Genomic DNA, 18935 nt, shown 5'->3' with positions numbered 1-18935 from the left:
GTCAAAGGCAATTACAACGGACGACTGGGTAACACAAACAACTAGGTCCGCTTTCATTGCACTAATGAGCATATGAAGTATGCATTTGTGTATAAAATGCAAATTAAGGCAACAAGAAGCAATCAGATTTCCAGCGTCCTGACATGGAATAGACTAGAGGTCTGCGTGGGATGTCATTTTCCATCCTCTTCCCGCAAGTGCTCTGTTTCAACCAACTCACAACTTATAATGATATGCTCTTCCTCAATTCAGGTTCTGAGCAAAAATATTATCATTACTATTATTATTAATATTATAATAAAAGAAAGTATGTGAACAAAATAGCAAAGGGGAGACAGGGGATATTTACTGTAGGGATCAAATCTTTTACTTACTACATTGAATATTTCTCAGGGCAGGTTAGAAATAAAGAAAGTTTTCTTCATAGCCACATACCTTAAAATATTGGCTCCAAAAAAAAGCTATTAAATTTTACCAAGGAAAAACTATACAGTTAATTAAAAACACCATGTGACAACACGCCCCAATAGTGTGGTATGTTGTCACATCATATGGGACAAGACGTCACAATTGAATTTGCAACTAAACCCATGGCATTGGTTTAGTGTGTACTTAATGTGAACCTATTTCAGACTTTTCAGAAAATGTAAGAATTAAAATAATTATGAAGCATAAAACGATTGATTACAAAAATAAATGTTTTCATTGTTTTTGCCAGCAAATATGAATAAACAACTAATAAATTGCATAGTTTTATGACATTTAAAACATATGTGACAACCTGCTCTGATACAAATGCAACATGCGCTGACCTGATTTTGAACATATTGAACACATTGAAACCTTTTGGTACCCAGAAACTAAACAAACAAAAAATGTATGATAGTGAAAATTGACTTTAGATTGGAGAATTCACAAAAATGTATCTAATTTAAAAGGGGTTTGAATTAGGTGTTTGAAACCAACATACAGAACCTCTGTGTAAGACTGTTAAGGATGGGCAAGGAGGAGGCGAGAACCGGCTTGACGATGTAAATCATATTTTAATAGTAAACTTAAAAGACAGCATAAACACACACATGACGGACATGTCCGTAAACGATCTCTCTCTCCCGCACGGTCCCCTGCAGTCAGACTTTAACCCTCATGGAGTCATAATTAGTCTAATACGGGACTGGGTGCGTAGGATCACGACCCGGCCCCGCCCTCCGCCCTGCCACACTCTGCTAGAGAAAAAACACATTTGTAAAATTGGACTCCAATCTTATCTTACTACAATACAGCCATATGACAACTTCTTCATGTGACAACTAGCCCCAGTCTCCCCTATATGCCTCTTTATTGTATGCTGCATTTTTTTCATTATACATTTACATACATTATACATTTATGCATTTGGCAGACGCTTTTATCCAAAGCGACTTACAGTGCAATTATTACAGGGACAATCCCCCTGGAACAACCTGGAGTTAAGTGCCTTGCTCAAGGGCACAATGGTGGTGGCCGTGGGGCTCGAACCAAGGACCTTCTGATTAACAGCCCTGTGCCTTAGCTACTACACCACCACCAACTATAACACCATGTCATGATTCAAGAGGTCCCACAGAATATGTGATACTCCACAGACACAGATCTTAAAACACACTTTTCTAACTTTTCTATCTTAACTCTTCCTCTCCAGGGATGAACGGTAAAATACATTACTCATTTGAAGACTCTGCTGGAGGTCTGTTCTTTATTGAGGAGAGCTCAGGGATAATCAGTTTAAAAAGATCCTTGGACAGACAGACCAAAGCCACACATGTACTGAGGGTGCGTGCCACAGACCAGGGCTCTCCGCATAGACTCTCCTCACTGTGCTCTGTGGTTGTGACTGTACTGGATGCAAATGACTATCCACCGGCGTTTGAGCACAGAGACTACGTTTCCACAGTCCCTGAGGATGTTGCGATAGGTACTAAGCTTCTGACTGTTTTTGCTGCAAGTAGGGATTGGGAAATTACTTCCCAGACAACCTACTCTATCACCAACGGCAACAAGCAAGGAGCTTTCAGCATTGGCACACAGTCAGGTGACACGCATATACACACTTTTCCCTCTGCTTGACAGTTTTGTGTGACTCTACTGTGGCTATGCGGATTCTAGTGTATCTTTGTGCTTGCAGGGGACATCTTTGTGATCAAGCCACTGGACTATGAGGTTTCTCCACAGCATTACCTGACAGTGAAGGCCACCGCCAGAGGGAAACAGTCCTTCAGTGATACAGCTACTGTTACTGTACACCTCCTTGACATTAATGACAACAGCCCTGAGTTTAGCCAGAACGTCTACTCGGCAGTAATTAGGGAGGACAGCAGGCCAGGGAGCATAGTGCTGACAGTAAGTGCTTTGCATATGTTTGCACTGAAGCAACACTTTATCTTTAAAACGTTATATATAGTGTGGGAAGTTAAGTTTAAGCCATGTTTTAGGTTGTCTCAATATTTCATTTTTGTTTGTTTTAAGTATTTGTGGACCTTAATTGACAGCAAACTAATTTTCTCAGAAAATGCAAATCTCATTCCCAAGAAAAAAACAGTTATTATTTCTGCAGAAGTTAAGAGAGTTTGCTGTCAGCCAAGGTTCCCTACAAAGAGACTACACCAGCCTGGTCGAAAGTATCCTATTGTTCAACATAACAGTTTGGTATGGACAACTGACTTTGGCAAATAAAACAAAACTGGGTAGGATTGTTAAAATAGCAGGAAAAATTGTGGGTGCCAGAAAAAAATCACAGGGTGACTTATACATTATTATGAGTGCACAGAAAGGCCTTGTCAATCACAAATTACGTAACACATAATCTTAATCATGAATTTCTGGTTCATCCATCGGGATGACATTTTAGGATACTGAAGTCCACAAATTTTATTTATAAAAAATCCTCTGTTCCATGTGCAAAAGACATCCTTAATAAAATAAAGTAGAATTCATTAGAGTATCATATTTTCATATTATGTATTTTTTTCCTAACGATTGTTGTATTCTATGTACTATACCTGGAATGTATTTTCATTGGTGTGTTGTAAATGTAATTGTTTGTGTTTTGTCGAAACCAAAGACACATTTTCAGCCATGGCTGGACTAAACTAAACTAAACTAAACTAAACTAAACACAGCAATGCACTAAAACGCATTACATTGTTGCTGCTGCATAGTAACGTCCTGGCAGCCACCCTAGCATTGTGGTGGTGAGTTTTGGGAAAGCACCACTCAAAATTCTAGTTATAATGATACGATTGTATTTTGATTATGTCCCTAAAACAACATAAATAATTAAGACATATGGTTCATGTGAGATAAACCTCAAGTCTAATGATCCACAGGTACTAGCAAGTGATTTTGATGGACCTTTAAACAACCAAATCTACTACTCCATTACGGACAACAACCAGACTTGCCCATTCATCATGGACACAGGCAGTGGTGAACTGAAAGTTGCCCATCAATTGGACAGAGAAAAGGTAAAACTTCATGACATAGCATCCCTTGGCATGATCTTGAAATTATGTGTCTTGTCAACATACTCCTCATTCCATGCAAAAGCAAGAATGGCACCTGAAGTTTTATCATTTCCATCTGTCTTCTCATTAAATTAGGTAGCGGGGTACACTCTGACAGTGCTGGCCTCTGACAATGGAATTCCCCCCAAATCCAGCAGTGCTGCAATCAACATGGTCGTGTCTGATGTGAATGATAATCCCCCTGCCTTCTCTCAGGCTAACTACAGTATCATCATCCAGGCAAGAGAACCCTCTCCTATAGAGTAGAGCAAATTAAATTATACACACTCTTTTACTTAGTGCTTAGCCTAGACCCTAAGCTTAGGATATGATCATATAGGTCTGTTTGAAAGACTCTGTTTCTTTGTTCTGTAGGAGAATCTGCCCTCAGGTGTCAGTGTGCTACACCTGAATGTGACAGACAATGATTCCCTCCAAAATGGGCCTCCTTTCTCCTTTAGTTTTCTGAGGGGTGATGAGAGAAACACCTTCAGTATTGACCAGCAGGGTGTGATCAGGACTGCAGTACCATTGAGAAAGGGCCAGCACATACTGCAAGTGCAGGTTTGAGCTCAATTTGGTTCTTTTAATTTCTCTATGGGCCTCTTTGCTTCTTTTTGAATGTGTTTTTGGTATACATGGATAAAGAATGTGAGGATGGTGGCCTGATTTTCATCAGAATTATTAAAATCTATGTAAACCTAGGAAATGCATTGGTGTTTAAGTAAAAACACTTTATTAAAATCAAAATATACAGTGGCTCCCAAAAGTATTTGGACACTCAAGTAGTACTTAAAATGACATAACGTCATTGTGTTAGATAACAGAATCTCAAACGAAGTAGCATTTGCAAATAAATGACAACTTTTAGCCAAATGGTGTCAAGGTAATTTTTGGTGAAGTTATAAAACATATGTTTTATTTAAAATGCTAGGTTGGGCACTTGGTTTCTTATTTTTATATCTAATACAATGACATTTATACATGTTTGGATTGTGGCTTCTTCCAAATAATTTTTTTAGCTACTTAGTGGAATATTTCATTGTAGAATGGGACTCAGATTCATGTGTTGAAAGCTCCCTCTTGTGTTAAACAAGTGTCATGGCCAGTTTACATTGCCTGGTTCTTTAGCTGCTCTAAAAAATGGACAGAATTTAGAAACTACCCAACGATTTATAATAATGATAAATATTAATAATAATTACAACCAATTATAATAATGGTAACACTTTACAATTAGGTTCTATTAGTTACAATAATTAAAGCAATCTAGGATGATGATTTATTACATTGTACATTTAGTACATTGTTAATTAATGTTCATTCATAATACATTAAGTAATGTTAATTTATACAACTTTTTGAATAAATTCTGTAAACGTATTAATCATTTGTATTTTTATGTTAGCTATTGCATGTTATATTAAAGAACCTTGTTGTAAAGTGCTTCCACAATAATTCGAATTGATTGTTCATTAAAATGTTCTATTATGCTTAATATATATGTATTTTATGTACATTTAAATACGGATATGAAAATCGAGTATTTTAAAGTTTCATGAGATTTCTAACTATTTGATTGTACATTTGTACAACATAATCTCTTATGCATTATGTACCTCAATAAGGTTTGTTATTAATACAAATTATCAAAAAAAATTTAATTAGTTTCAAAGTAAAAATTCTGTATGCTGATTTCAGGTGTCTGACAATGGCTGGCCCCCACTGAAATCAACTACATCTGTCAGTGTGCTTGTAGTACAATCAAGTTTGTATCCCCCATCTGTGCATTCCCTGGATGTTTTTATCACAATCTTAGAGGATGAGTACTCAGGAGGCATGCTGGGAAGAGTCCAAGCCACAGATCAAGATGAATATGACACACTCACGTTCAGTCTGGAGCCTCAGTCAAACAGCTTGTTTACTGTGGTTGCCACGGATGGCAGATTGCTGGCCCTCGAAAGCCTGGATGTTGGTCATTACCAGCTCAATGTCTCAGTCAGTGATGGCCATTTCTCAGCCTCAGCCAATGTCACAGTGCATGTGCAGCAGGTCACCCAGCAGATGCTGAACAATTCTATGTCTGTACGCTTCACTGACATCACCGCAGAGGATTTTATCCAGAACCACTGGAGAAACTTCCAAAGAGCGGTCCGCAGTGTTGCGGGGGTCCGTAGAGGCGACATGCAGCTGATCAGTCTGCAGACTGAAGAAATCAGTGGCAGTCTGGATGTTCTTCTGTTCTTTGAGAGATCCGGAAAAGGTGCCAGCTCACTAGAAGCCCTCTTTCAGAAGATCAACTCTTCCTGGGAAGCTATCAGAGAGATTACAGGACTACATGTAGAGAGGGTTTTAAACAGCCAGTGCTCAAGCTTTAAGTGCCCTGGTAACATGTGCAGGCGAGTGGTTTTGCTGGACCAGACCAGCATGTCTACATTCAGCACTGCCTTAGTGAGCTATGTCACACCTAGACACCACATTACAGCCAAATGTCTGTGCAAAGGTAAACTATGTTTACTTCATACATTCTATATTCTTTTCATTAGATGGACAAAGTTGTGACATTTTATGGTTTTTCAGATGGAAAATGCCCAAATCTCAAAAAGGGCTGTGTGAACAATCCATGTCCAGAGGGATATGAGTGTTTGTCAGGCATCACAGAAGACAAGCACAAATGCATATGCACGGATGGTACCAAAGGCAAATGCTCAGGTAACCTTAAACATCACATTTACACACACACACACACACATATATATATATATATTAGGGCTGTCCAAAGATGACAATAATTCATCACAACACAATAATTTGTGTGGATGACACACATACGGTAGCAAACATATTGTATATGTATTTTATAAATATAATATGAAGACACTGGACAGAGATACATGTCTTGTAAAACATTCTTACTAAATTAAGAAGAAGATACTTAAGAGTCTGTTTTTCAGCCACTGCACCAATGTTTTCAGTCCACTGAGTTATTGTAACGATGACCACTATTTATAAGTATTAATAATAATGCTAGTGTTCTCCAGTAAAATTACATTTCTGATTTGGTGTCGGAAAGGTACTTGGAGAAAAGGTTTTTTTAGCATTACTAATGGGGCTGTGGGGGTAAATAAGGGGGTAAAAAAGTTTAAGAGACACTGAAATAGAGTACCCGTCATAAGTGTAAACTGATTTGTTCACAGCTCTCTTAATTAATAATTATTTGTAAGAATTTAGTGGTTAAATTGTTGTAGTAGTGTAAACACATTTATTAAGTAAAGAAATAAAGGGTTCATTTAATTATCAACCATTTGCAGATTTAATATTTATGTGGAGCAGTGTTTACACAGGTAATTTATGATACAAGGATGTTTCCATAATTAATGCATGGAATGACAGCTTCTCTTGAGTATGATAAGTGAGATATTTGAACAGTTAATCAACTTGAAGTAAAGTGTGTTTCCTCAGCTGAGAAATAACTACCCTCCATTGTATCCTTAACAACAATGTCAGTTATAATTATCTCTAGTTCCCACAACCACATACAGTATGTCATTTTTTATTATTATTATTATTTTATTTTATAAAAAAAAACAATATCTGCCAAAATCCTGGACAATATCTACAACAATTATTACTCTGTTAACTATAGTAAATTCATATTGGATCTTCTTCGAACAGTATAAGAAGCTTTCAGAAACGTTTTCACAACTTTCTTCCTTAAACAAACATGAAGGCTAATACCAAGTTTCCATATTTTTATTGTGGTACAGTAACTGTAGTTGTTGTAACGGTGACTTTTATTCTTCTTCAGAACACAAGTGAAGATTTTTAGAAGAGTATCTCAGCTCTGTAGGTCCATACAATGCAACTGAATTGTGACCAGAACTCAGGAGGACCAAAAATGACATAAAGGAGGCATAAAAGTAATCCTTACAAGATCAATATTTAAGTCCTTTTTTGCTATCAATCTCCACATTTGACTAGCACCAACCAGTGGGTGGCTAAATGTGAATGTCACTTTCACACCAAAATGTGAAAGTGAACATGTAGATTTACAGTTAAAAAAGGACTTAAATATTGATCTGTTTCTCACCCACACCTATCTTATAACTTCAGAACATATGAATTTGACCAGTGGAGTCTTATGGTTTACTTTTATACTGCCTTTTGGGCCTTCAAAGTTCTGGTCTTGCTTTTTGAGGACCAACAGAGCTGAAATATACTTTTAAAAATATTTGTTTGTGTTTAGCAGAAGAAAGAAAGTCATCCATGTCTGTGAGGGAATGAGGGTGAATAAATGATAAGAGAATTTTCTGGGTGAACTATCCCTTTAATGTTTTAAAGGTGTGAAAACCAGGATCCATACTTATCAATATGTTATTTTAATTACTCTGGTTCTTACTTTATTTTACTCTTTGCCCTAAGGAGGAACTTCAATGACATTTAATGAGAGCAGCTTCATTAAATATGGCCTGAGAGAAAGCACTAGAGAAGTGAAGCTGACGCTTTGGTTGAAAACTCTCTCAAGAGTAGGAACAGTCATGTTTGCCAGAGGAAAAGGCCACAGCATTTTAGAGGTATATGAGAATGTTAAATGACTAATTGTTTTATGTGTTTAATAACAAAAAAAGAGATTTACATAAATATTTAGATTAAGCCTTATCAAACCAGTTTTCCTGAGAAGTCAACACCCTGCTGAAAAATCTGCTTAATCGAGCCAAGGTGGTTAGCTGGTCAGGCTGGTCTATTATAATGGTTTTAGAGGCCAACCAGCTAAACACCAGTTTGGCCAGGCTAAATGGTAGACCAACTAAAACCACTTAAAACCAATACACCTCCTTAAGATGGTTTAAGCTTTTTATTATTGTAGGGTAAATGTTTTTGTATCTATGAAATGTTTTGGTGATTACATTATTATTATTTAATTTTTTCTAATCTGAAAATGTTCTCATCTGGTTTATTTTGTAGATAGCGGGAGGCAGACTGCAGTTCCAGTTTGACTGTGGCTGGGGTCTCGCTACAGTTTCTGTACACAGTGTCCTGGTGAATGACGGACAGTGGCACATGGCAGAGCTTGAGGTGAAGGGTAACCATGCCAGGTTGGTCCTTGATCAGCTCCATTCTGCATCGGGCATTGTGCCCGGCCCTCTTCACTGCCTTAACCTGGGTGACCAGGTGGTCCTGGGTGGACACACTCACCATTCCAGACGCAATCTGCCTGTATCAAAGAGCCTACAGGGCTGCATGGATTCAGTCGTGTTAAACGGACAGAGACTCTCCTTGGACTCAAATGGTTTATCAGGGGTTGCCATTGAGGACATGGTTGGAGTGTCTCCTGGCTGTGTCTTCTTCCAATCATCTCCAGACTGTTCCAGCAATCCCTGCCTCAATGGAGGGAGCTGCTTAATGAGGCAGAATGGAGGTAGATCGAGCCCCACATAGATTAATTAATTTGTATAAAAGAAATAGTCCACCCCAAACATTTTATTATGTCATTTACTCATCCTCATGTTATTCCAAACCTATTTTTTATTTCTTCTGTAGAACACATTTTAGATGTCATATTTGATAAATCCATATCTTACTCTCCATATTATACAGTATGAAAAAGTTATTTGGATTTTCCCTGGCAGGTTATTCCTGTAAATGCAGAACTTTATATACTGGGACTCACTGTGAGGTCAATATAAGTCCTTGTGACTCCAATCCCTGCCTGTATGGAGGAACCTGCATTCAAAATAACCTGGATTACAACTGTAAATGTAGAGGCCAGTTCTCAGGTCAAAGGTACTGTGCTTTCATAGTGCAAGTGATTTAAATTTTTTGTAATTTGTTTTGCATACAGTTGACCTGTAGATGGGACAGAAGTATACCCAATACTGTAATTCTGTGTGACTGCAGGTGTCAGATAGGACCATTCTGCAAAGAGAACCCATGCCGTAATGGTGGGAAGTGTATAGACAGTCTTGATGGACCCATCTGTGAGTGTGAGCCAGGATTCAAAGGAGAAAGGTCTGATATGATTTACTCAGCATCTGGTACATATAATGGTATTTTGCTTATTGTTGGGGAATAGCTAAAAACAAGACAATAACTGACTGACCAAACAACATTTTCAGTAGCGTGACAGTAGTTCAGCAGTTTTCAAAATACTGTGTACCTTTAACATCAATGAGCTACTTTTTCCAATGAGTGGGCAGTACATAATAACACTACATCACTGATTTTGATGTCAGAATGTCAACTCAGTTATACTGTATAAATTAGGTGCACATTACCTAGTTGTATTCAGTGAAAAACTCATCTGTTTAAGTTTGATGATGTAACTCAGAGTGCAATAGTATGGTTTCGGAAGTAAAAATCTCATCTTTTTCTTCCATAGGGGAATTGATTATTAACAATAACGTTTAAACCTTTAAAAACAGGACTTGTGTTGAAGTACTTTATGTAATCCCTACTTCCAGAATCCAAAAAGCTTTTTAAAATATATATATTGACTGAACTAATAACACTGAATTTGTTCAAGTGTGCTTAACACAGTTTTTCTAAAATATCTGTTAAATTTTCAGGTGCATGATTGATTTAGATGAGTGTGTGGACAGGCCTTGCTTTAATGATGGCCGTTGTGTCAACACGCATGGATCCTTTAACTGCTCCTGCTCGGTGGGCTTCACTGGGAGACTGTGTGAGGTGGACACAGAAGTCAGGAACCAATTTGTGACATCGTCTTGGAATTCTTGGCTTGGAGAGCTGGTTGGAATGCTGGCCATCCTGACAGCCATCTTTGTATTGGCACTTCTTTTCTTAATAGTGTGGAATGGCACGTGCAAGCCCCGGGAGAAGGATAAAGACCCTGACAAGTACAATGCTGTTGATTCTTATATTCAGAGGTCCAATGTATACAGCCAGGCCCAAAAAGGCTCCTGTGTGGTTGCTCCACCACAAGTCCCTGTACAACTCATCTCCTACACACCCAGCATTCCTGGAGAAACCCGAAACAACCGATGCTCCATTCCTGAGATTTCAGGCTTTACACCAGATCCACTCTTTGGTCTTCGGAAGACTGTAGCTGTGTGTAGTGTAGCTCCTAACTTACCCCACTACAAAGCTTCCCATTCTTTATCTGAAAATGATTCCATACAGCAAACAGACTGGGAGGAGGAGTATGATGGTAAGTGCAATATGAACCTTTGTTTGGAGGCCATTAGGCAACAAAAATCTGTTTTTCTTAAAATTAATTCATAATAGTGAAAATAACCATCAGTTTTGCAATTTTGTTTGGTGGCCTTAGTGGCACAAAAATGAAGCACTTTACCTTAAAGGAATGTTCCAGGTGAAATACAAGTTAAGCTCAATTGATAATATTGATGAAGGCTCTTTAGCCGCAACATGTCGGTGGTAGCTTTTTTAAATGTAAAAGTATCCCATTGTTTTAATAAATGTTTTTTATCCTTACCCTAGATCCCATGTGAGTGCCTTGCATTTGTTTTTTCTTTGTGAATGCCTATCCCTTCTCCATAGGAGAAGGGGCATATGTAGCCGTCACACTTCCTGCTACAATTTTTATTTTTATTATTCAAATACTCATTGTTTCAAAAGTATGGCCACATGTTGAAAACATTATACTTGGTTTAACTTGATTTAAGTGTTATATATCACTAACTAACCTTATAAAGTTATCTACAATATTGCAACTTTGTTGTCATGACAATGTAACACCGGTAAACTCTGTAATCCGTAGTAGCAGAGGTAAATCCCTAAATTTATCACTCTGAATTCATGTTAATGTGTTTAATGCTTACATTATGTGGCTAGACCTTTGAAGCCATGTGTATTTTAATGTTTATGTTCTGTCCACATTCACTTCTATTTAAGTGCCTTACTGAACCCCACATTTTTGTCTTTTTATATTTTTTATAATTGATGTACAATTTATAATTTTTTTTTTGTTGTGGTAATCAACATTATGCCACAAATGCTGTCGATTGAGCATAACTTGTATTGAACCCAGAATATTTCTTTAAATCTTAGCAATTATTCTTCGTCGTGTCTCTCACAGAAATACTGTTTAATGGTTTTATATTTATTCTTTCAGAAAAAGCCTTTTTAGCAATGGACGACAGTGTTTCTCATGATGATAGAGGACTTCGGTCGGTGCGCTCTCAATCAGAATTCATGGATGACAACAGTAAGTTGCTAAATGTTAGCAAAACATTTTCTTTTTCAATTGAGCAATGTTTTCTTTTGTGCAACACACACTGGTGTATTAACAACCTGTAATGACATCAGCCCCCATTTGGATTAACTCTGGGCACAGACCCTGAAATGACTCAAAGAGGTACCACAGTGTACTGTAAGTCTTATTTATGCTGTCTTGAATTTTCTGAGATTCCTGCTATTAAAATGAGTCTGGTATGTTTTTGCTAGAAGTGACATTTATGAATTAGAGAAGTAGAGTATTAGATACATTTTCCACCATCGGGCTGGACGGTTCTGAGCACAGCATTTCCACATTTTGGCACAGCATGATTATAAACCATTCCCTGCCTTGAATTCTCTGTATGGTTAGCTAATCGTACTTAACAGTTCTCAGCCATGCTTGTTGAACGCTTTAGTACATGGCACTCGTTTAGTGTATCTTCGTGATTGTTTTATGATGGTTTAACTAGTATTGTAGACTACATTTATTTTTCTACATGCCTTTTTCATCAGGGAAGTAGATTACTAGCTCATTTAAACTTGAAATACATCACTATATTCTCATTTACTATTTTCATATAATACTTCTAAAATATATTGTCAATAAATATCCTTTGTCTGGGAACTATTACCTTTCTGCGCATTCATGTCTGGCATACACAAGCCCTCAGCAAATTATGGTAAACCTCGTGCCTTTTTCTCTTTACTTTACTTTTTGCAATGTGGTCTGTGTCTTTGCTGTTTGTTAGCAGAGTAAACTCAGGGGAAAATGCAGTCCTAAAAACTGGAATATGCTATCATCCTCCATTGCACGCTGCACTCGCTGCAATGTTCACCTCTCACGGTGTCTCCAAATGATGGATCTGTTAAGTATCACAGTGGAAAAAGAAATCTTAACCATTTCAGCTGGCCCGGATCAGTGTGGAACGGTACAGTTTGCGATGAGAACTGTTTGGCCCGATGGTGGAAAAATGGCTTGTGTTGTCTTGTGTGTGTTTCCTTTAGACTTTAAACTGTATAGTCTTTTGTCAGATACCCACAGAGTCGTTAACAAAATATCTTGTGAACATTATCAAAATCTGATTAGATACTTCATCAATTAGTATGTTTGATCCATGAGGCCTTTTGTGATTTAATAAATGACTTCTTTATTCTTTATTTTTTCAAGCCTCCAAAGTTAAACACCCAATCAAACCATAGTTTTGACATGGTGACAAAAAAGGTATATGTTACATTTCATGTCATGTTGGTGGACACAATTATCAGCAATCTGCCTGTTACTCAAACTCACTCCCTGCTTCGAACCCTAATGCAGTCAATATGTTTTATTACTCAATGTTTGGCACCTTGCAGGTTCATTTAATAATGTAAGAATATCGTTTGTTGACTTGTCAACAAAAGATTCTCATGAGAATCTCAGTTTTCATTTCTGCATTTATACTTGTATATCATACCTTTCATGCATGCTTTATTACCTTAGCAAACTTGGTTACACTTCACAACTTCTGTGTGAATAGAAGGGTCCCTATGAATAGGCACAAGTTCACTTCTAATGCATTGCCATCAATCCCAGGGGCACTTTGATGTTTAATCTTCTTTAGCTTGGAGATTAAAACAAGTTCTTTAAAGCCAATGCACTGAGATCTTTCTCACAATTAAAGATTAATGAGCTTCAATTTCAAAGCATGCCATATTGTCCAACAATATATGTGACCTGTACTGAAAAGTGTGTGCTGTGCACCTGTTAGTAGCTGTGAGAAAGTGCATGATGTAACAATTTAAAGTGACCTCAAAAGGTATTTGGAAGTCACTCTAAAAATGTCTGAATGACATTGCAATAGATATCAAAATATTAAAGCAAGTATCATTTATTTTTAAAGAAATATAGCACAACCACTCTTTTCAAGCAAACAACTTAAAGAAAATCTATCATTTATCTATCTATCTATCTATCTATCTATCTATCTATCTATGTAACAATTCAGATTTAAATATATTGCATTATTGCAGCAAATGTGTAATGCATGGATTAGGCAATACAAATGTGGATTTAGAAGTTAATATATTGTTTGTTGTCATTGAACATAAGCTTACAGTCATCAGCAATCCATTTTGCATCTGAGTTGCTCAGTCTGTTCCGTTCTCACATTACGCATTTTGGCTTTCCGTTTGCGCTCTTTTAAAATTTGTTATTTTGTCATAGTTGTCAGTTTACATACAAATGCCTCAGACAGACGCTTTGGAACATCTCACTATTATATAGCATCATTATATAGCTGCAGTACTTGTGAGAACAAACACTTAGAGACTTGAATTGCTCCGATGGCAGGCAATCATTTTATAACAGAATTACGTAAAGGTCAGGGGGCATGATTTATCATGTAAATTTTTAATGCATTATTTATTTTATAATCTAAATTAATGTGTTAAATATACAGTCCTTTTTATATTTATTAAATAAATGTGTAAAGTTCTATATGATTTTGCCTTAGTGTAACTTGAAGAATCACATTTTGAAATTGGATATGTTTGTTAAACAGGCTATCACTGGGACACCTCAGATTGGATGCACAATGTTTACTCTCTTGGAGCCCAAGGTTTTCTCCAGTATGAATTTGTGCAAATGCACACCACACCAGACTTTCTTGACATGGAGTATCTTTCTGGAGGCGATGATATTGAGAACTTCCTGCCAATTCCAGATAATCCTCTTCATGATGAAGGGCCTACAGTTCCAGAGTACGTTGAGCATTATGTCAGGCCAGAGGTTGACCAAGTCATCCACCCAACAGCAAGGCCAAACTCCATGCCCTTCACTCAACACCATAGCTGTGACTACTCACATGAAACAACCATTGAAATGCCTCAAGGCACACCATTAGCACCTGTTGAATTTCGGGCAGGAACACCTGATTCCTCAAAAAGTCCTGTGTGAGAACCCAGGCACCCTGCACATTTCAAAACTCTATCCCACAGGTATGCCAGCCAGTGGTTAGAAATGACAGTGAAATACATGATTAAGCCTAGGCTGGTACCATCACCACAGACTGTGGGGGGTTTTTGTGCTCCTATTTGAAACCAAAATTAGTTTCTCATGCAGCACCATCTGTCTTAATTCCTCATGTCAACACTCATATGGTAAAATATGTCACTCTAACATGCCATTCTAGATTGACTAGAAAGGTGCACTCAGTTATACTTTGATTTATATTGCACTAGCTGACATGACAGTGGTCTTCTTCTGACACCTATTAATGTGAATGTTTCTGTAAAAATTTTAGATGTGTGCTATTCACAGTCAGCCATGATTAATTTATTTAACGAGAAAAGGTTTGCAAAAAAAGGGGAGATGAAGTGAACAATATATAGCTGGTTGTATGAGATTAATATGTCAGCCTTAAAGGAACAGTTCACCCCCCCCCCAAAAAAAATCTGGATTTATTCATTATTAACCTTGAAGAATGTTCACATAGATAGATTGTATTTTCCATACAATGGCAGTTCATAGTGACCAAGAACAGTCAATGTTTCAAGTTGGGTGTAATTTACATCAAACGTCATTGGTTCTTGCATGTCTCATAACCAGAACGTCATGAGGAAACAAAAATCACAGAGTTCACCTTTGAATGACTGAATGACTTTGTTAAGGCTGACAAGAGTAACTGAAATTTTGTCATAAATACAAATGTTATGGTCAATGTGATGATTGTACAGGATTTGGTATGAGTTGAGAGTGAGACAAACATAACATTTCTAAATAATTATTGTTTGTAAATGACTGGTGTTCATACATTTGCTTCTTCTTTACACAGTTGGCAGTTATGTGTTGTCCTTTTAGTGCTGTGTTTATTCTGCTCTCTCTGCAGAAGTGACTTGTGTTGATGTTACAGTATATACAAAAAATAAAATATTTTTTAAGACATTTGATCAAAATATGTCTAGTCTTTTTGTACTTGACCATGAAGTTTCAAGACTGTACTATTACAACAATTACAAGCTGAACAATTACAATACACATCAGGCAACAGTAGCAGAAATCCATCTCTTTGTCCATATGATCACATCTGATGACCTTTTTCCTACATAAAACATAACACGGTTCACCTTGTCCATGAGCTCATTGAATGCAAACAAAGAGTCTCATGAGGGGCGTTTGAACTTTTCTAAAGCTGTGAAATTTGCACTTGCAAAGGTTGATGATCTGTGGCTAATAGCAAAATGTCTTCAAAAGGGTTGTTTAGGCAATAATGACTAGAAGGTAATGTACTGCCATGGTTGCCTTTTATTGCATGGCTAAAACAGGAAAGCATGTTACTCTTTTAGAACACACAACCACAAAGTTTTACATATTTTAAAAGTTAATGTTTTAGAATTCTCTGTTCAAATTAACAGCTGTATGATGCACAGATGTTCTACCTTCTAAACTAAGAAAAAAATGAATAAATCAGTCAACACATTTATTGCATACAACAGAGAGTAATTCAATATCAGTTAGAGAGGTACATGTTGGTTAATTGTAGGTAAAATTGGGAATTTGTTCTCATTGACGGGAAACCCCATTTGATAAGCTGTCATAAATATAACTGCAATATTTGTAAGACCGCAGGGCTGCTTTGGTAAGACAATTGTCAGTTATTTTAGTTTGGCAAGTTAATGCACTTCAACAATTCACTATTTGTTTGATTCAGTTAAAATGTCATTAGCCAAAATGCTTCAAATGAGGCAGAGACCTATATTTATGTCACACATCATTAATGAATGGTCTGTGAAGTTCATGGGAGGCAACTTAATCTCTTTTAAACACACTTTTGAACACTAGAGAGCAGCATACTCCAATAAAGCTGCATGAGCAGCAGTGGCAGTTCTGGCTTACATGGTGCCCTATGTGAGATCCAATGTGGCGCCCCTCCTTAATATCAACAACAACCGTTTCAGAAATAGATCAATATTTAAGTCCTTTTTATGCTCTAAATCGCCACTTTCACATCTGAAATTCACATTTGATGCCTGTTTAGTTTCACTTTCATGTCTGAAGTGGAGATTTAGAGTAGCAATTTATTAAATATTGATCTGTTTCTCACCCACATCTATCATGTCGCTTCTGAAGACATTTAACCACTGAAGTTTTATGGATAACTTTTATGTTACCTTTATGTGCTTTTTGGATCTTCAAAGTTTTGTCCAACATTCACTTGCATTTTGTGGACCTAGAGAGCTGAAACACAGCTCTGGGGGGTACTGTAGGCCGATCAGGTACCCTCTCCTGCCGCCCAAGGCGGCTGCCTATATCACCCATATCAGGATCTGCTACTGATGAGCAGGTACGCTGCCATGACAAACAGCCCACTACTATATGGAATATAAGTAGAAAGAAACAGCGTAATCATCTAAATTAGTTGATTAAAAATCCAGATCCTTTTAATTTGATGATAATAGGAGACATGCTATAATGCCAACAGCATTACTTATACAGTATACTTTAGGGAAGACAGGTCTGCTACTACACTTGTGCTTCTCTTACAAATCATTGTATGAGATAGTGACAGCACTTAAATGCTTAGGCAAGTTGTGACAGGCTGCCTGAGGGAGAGAACAGTATATGTGCGTGTAACAGTGTAACAGACTGACCTTGCCTGATGCGGTCATGTGATTTCATAATTTGGTCCATCCTGATCCTAATTACTTTGGGGTCAATTAGTTAAAATTAATTGCAAATATGGTTCAGAAAATTGCAAAGATGGCTCAGAAACCTAAAATGTATTTATTTATTTTTTTGCAGATGACACTTGATTTGATCTTTTGTTTCTTTTACTCAATGAAATGCGTACATTTTGATGTAAGTTTCCAAAAGTGCCAGAATACTTTTTGGGGCCACTGTGAATGTGTAAAATAAGCTACTTAAAGGAATTGTTCACCCCAGAAATTAATATTATCTCATAATTTACTCACCCTCATGCCATGGACTTTCTTCTGCTGAACACAAATTAAGATTTTTATGAGAAAATCTCAGTTTTGTAGGTCAATACAATACAAGTAAATGGTTTTGAAGCTCCATAAAGCACATAAATGTAGCATAAAAGTAATCCATACAACTCCAGTGGTTAAAGCCATATCTTCAGGAGCAATAAGATAGGTGTTAGTGAGAAACAGATCAATATTGATGTCCTTTTTTTATATATATATCCCCAATTTGGAATGCCCAATTCCCGATGCACTCTAAGTCCTTGTGGTGGCATAGTGACTCACCTCAATCTGGGAGGCGGAGGATGAATCTCAGTTGCCTCAGGGTCTGAGACCATCAATCCACGCATTACGTGGCTTGTTGAGCATGTTACCGTGGAGATATAACCCGTGTGGAGGCCACACACCCCACCGAGAATGAGAACCACATTATAGTGACCACAAGGAGGTTACCCTATATGACTCCACCCTCCTTAGCAACCGGGCCAATTTGGTTGCTTTGGAGACCTGTCTGGAGTCACTCAGCATGCCCTGGATTCGACTTGTAACTCAATGGGTGGTAGACAGCATCTTCACTTGCAGAGTTACCCAGGCCCCATTTATATCCTTTTTTACCATAAATCTCTACTTTTGAAAAACCCCGATCAAAAACCCCGATCAGATGGCGATATGCAGCACATTTACGGATGAGCCCGATCAGATGGCGATAAATTATGCAGCACATTTACGGATGAGGCACTGAGGTCTTTCAGATGAGACATTAAACCAAGGTCTTGAAGAAATGTGTAATGCATTATTAATATTATTATTAAATGCACAAAGAATGTGAATTGACAAAAAAATATAAAAAATAATAATAAGGTGGAAGTAAAAGTGAAAGTGGAGATTTATAGTAAAAAAGGACTTAAATATTGATCTGTTTCTCACCCACACATACTATATCGCTTCTGAAGACGTGAAGTCGAATGGATTACTATTATACTGCTTTTCCAGTGCTTCAAAGTTCTGGCCACTATTCACTTGCATTGGAAAGTCATGCACATCTTGTGTGGCATGATGGTGAGTAGATCATGAGAGAATTCTTCTTTTTGGGTGATCTAATCCTTTAAGTTATAACACAATCTCCAGATCACCCTCAAATGTAGTTTAAAGTAAAAGAAAAAGAAAAAAGAAAGTAAAAAAAAGTTGTGTAATGCATTACAATTAAAATTCTTGTAATCAGAGTTAATTTATTTA

The 18935-nt window shown here is 37.2% G+C and overlaps 1 protein-coding gene across 1 annotated transcript in view; it reads left to right on the top strand.

The window, feature by feature from the left end:
• fat1b (FAT atypical cadherin 1b) overlaps positions 1–15144 on the top strand; it is a 42104-nt gene extending 26960 nt beyond the window's left edge. The window contains exons 14-27 of the mRNA XM_052089115.1: positions 1682–2071; positions 2165–2379; positions 3366–3503; positions 3639–3782; positions 3918–4106; positions 5244–6045; positions 6123–6254; positions 7965–8116; positions 8508–8961; positions 9173–9326; positions 9441–9551; positions 10109–10710; positions 11635–11727; positions 14279–15144. Coding sequence (XP_051945075.1) covers positions 1682–2071; positions 2165–2379; positions 3366–3503; positions 3639–3782; positions 3918–4106; positions 5244–6045; positions 6123–6254; positions 7965–8116; positions 8508–8961; positions 9173–9326; positions 9441–9551; positions 10109–10710; positions 11635–11727; positions 14279–14673 — 3971 coding nt within the window. The 3' untranslated portion in view covers positions 14674–15144. The remainder of the gene's footprint in view (positions 1–1681; positions 2072–2164; positions 2380–3365; positions 3504–3638; positions 3783–3917; positions 4107–5243; positions 6046–6122; positions 6255–7964; positions 8117–8507; positions 8962–9172; positions 9327–9440; positions 9552–10108; positions 10711–11634; positions 11728–14278) is intronic.
• The last annotated feature ends 3791 nt before the right edge of the window (positions 15145–18935 follow it).

This window comes from Xyrauchen texanus, chromosome 23 (genome assembly GCF_025860055.1).
Source record: "Xyrauchen texanus isolate HMW12.3.18 chromosome 23, RBS_HiC_50CHRs, whole genome shotgun sequence".
Taxonomy (NCBI): domain Eukaryota; kingdom Metazoa; phylum Chordata; class Actinopteri; order Cypriniformes; family Catostomidae; genus Xyrauchen; species Xyrauchen texanus.
This window is presented reverse-complemented; position numbering and strand designations above follow the sequence as displayed.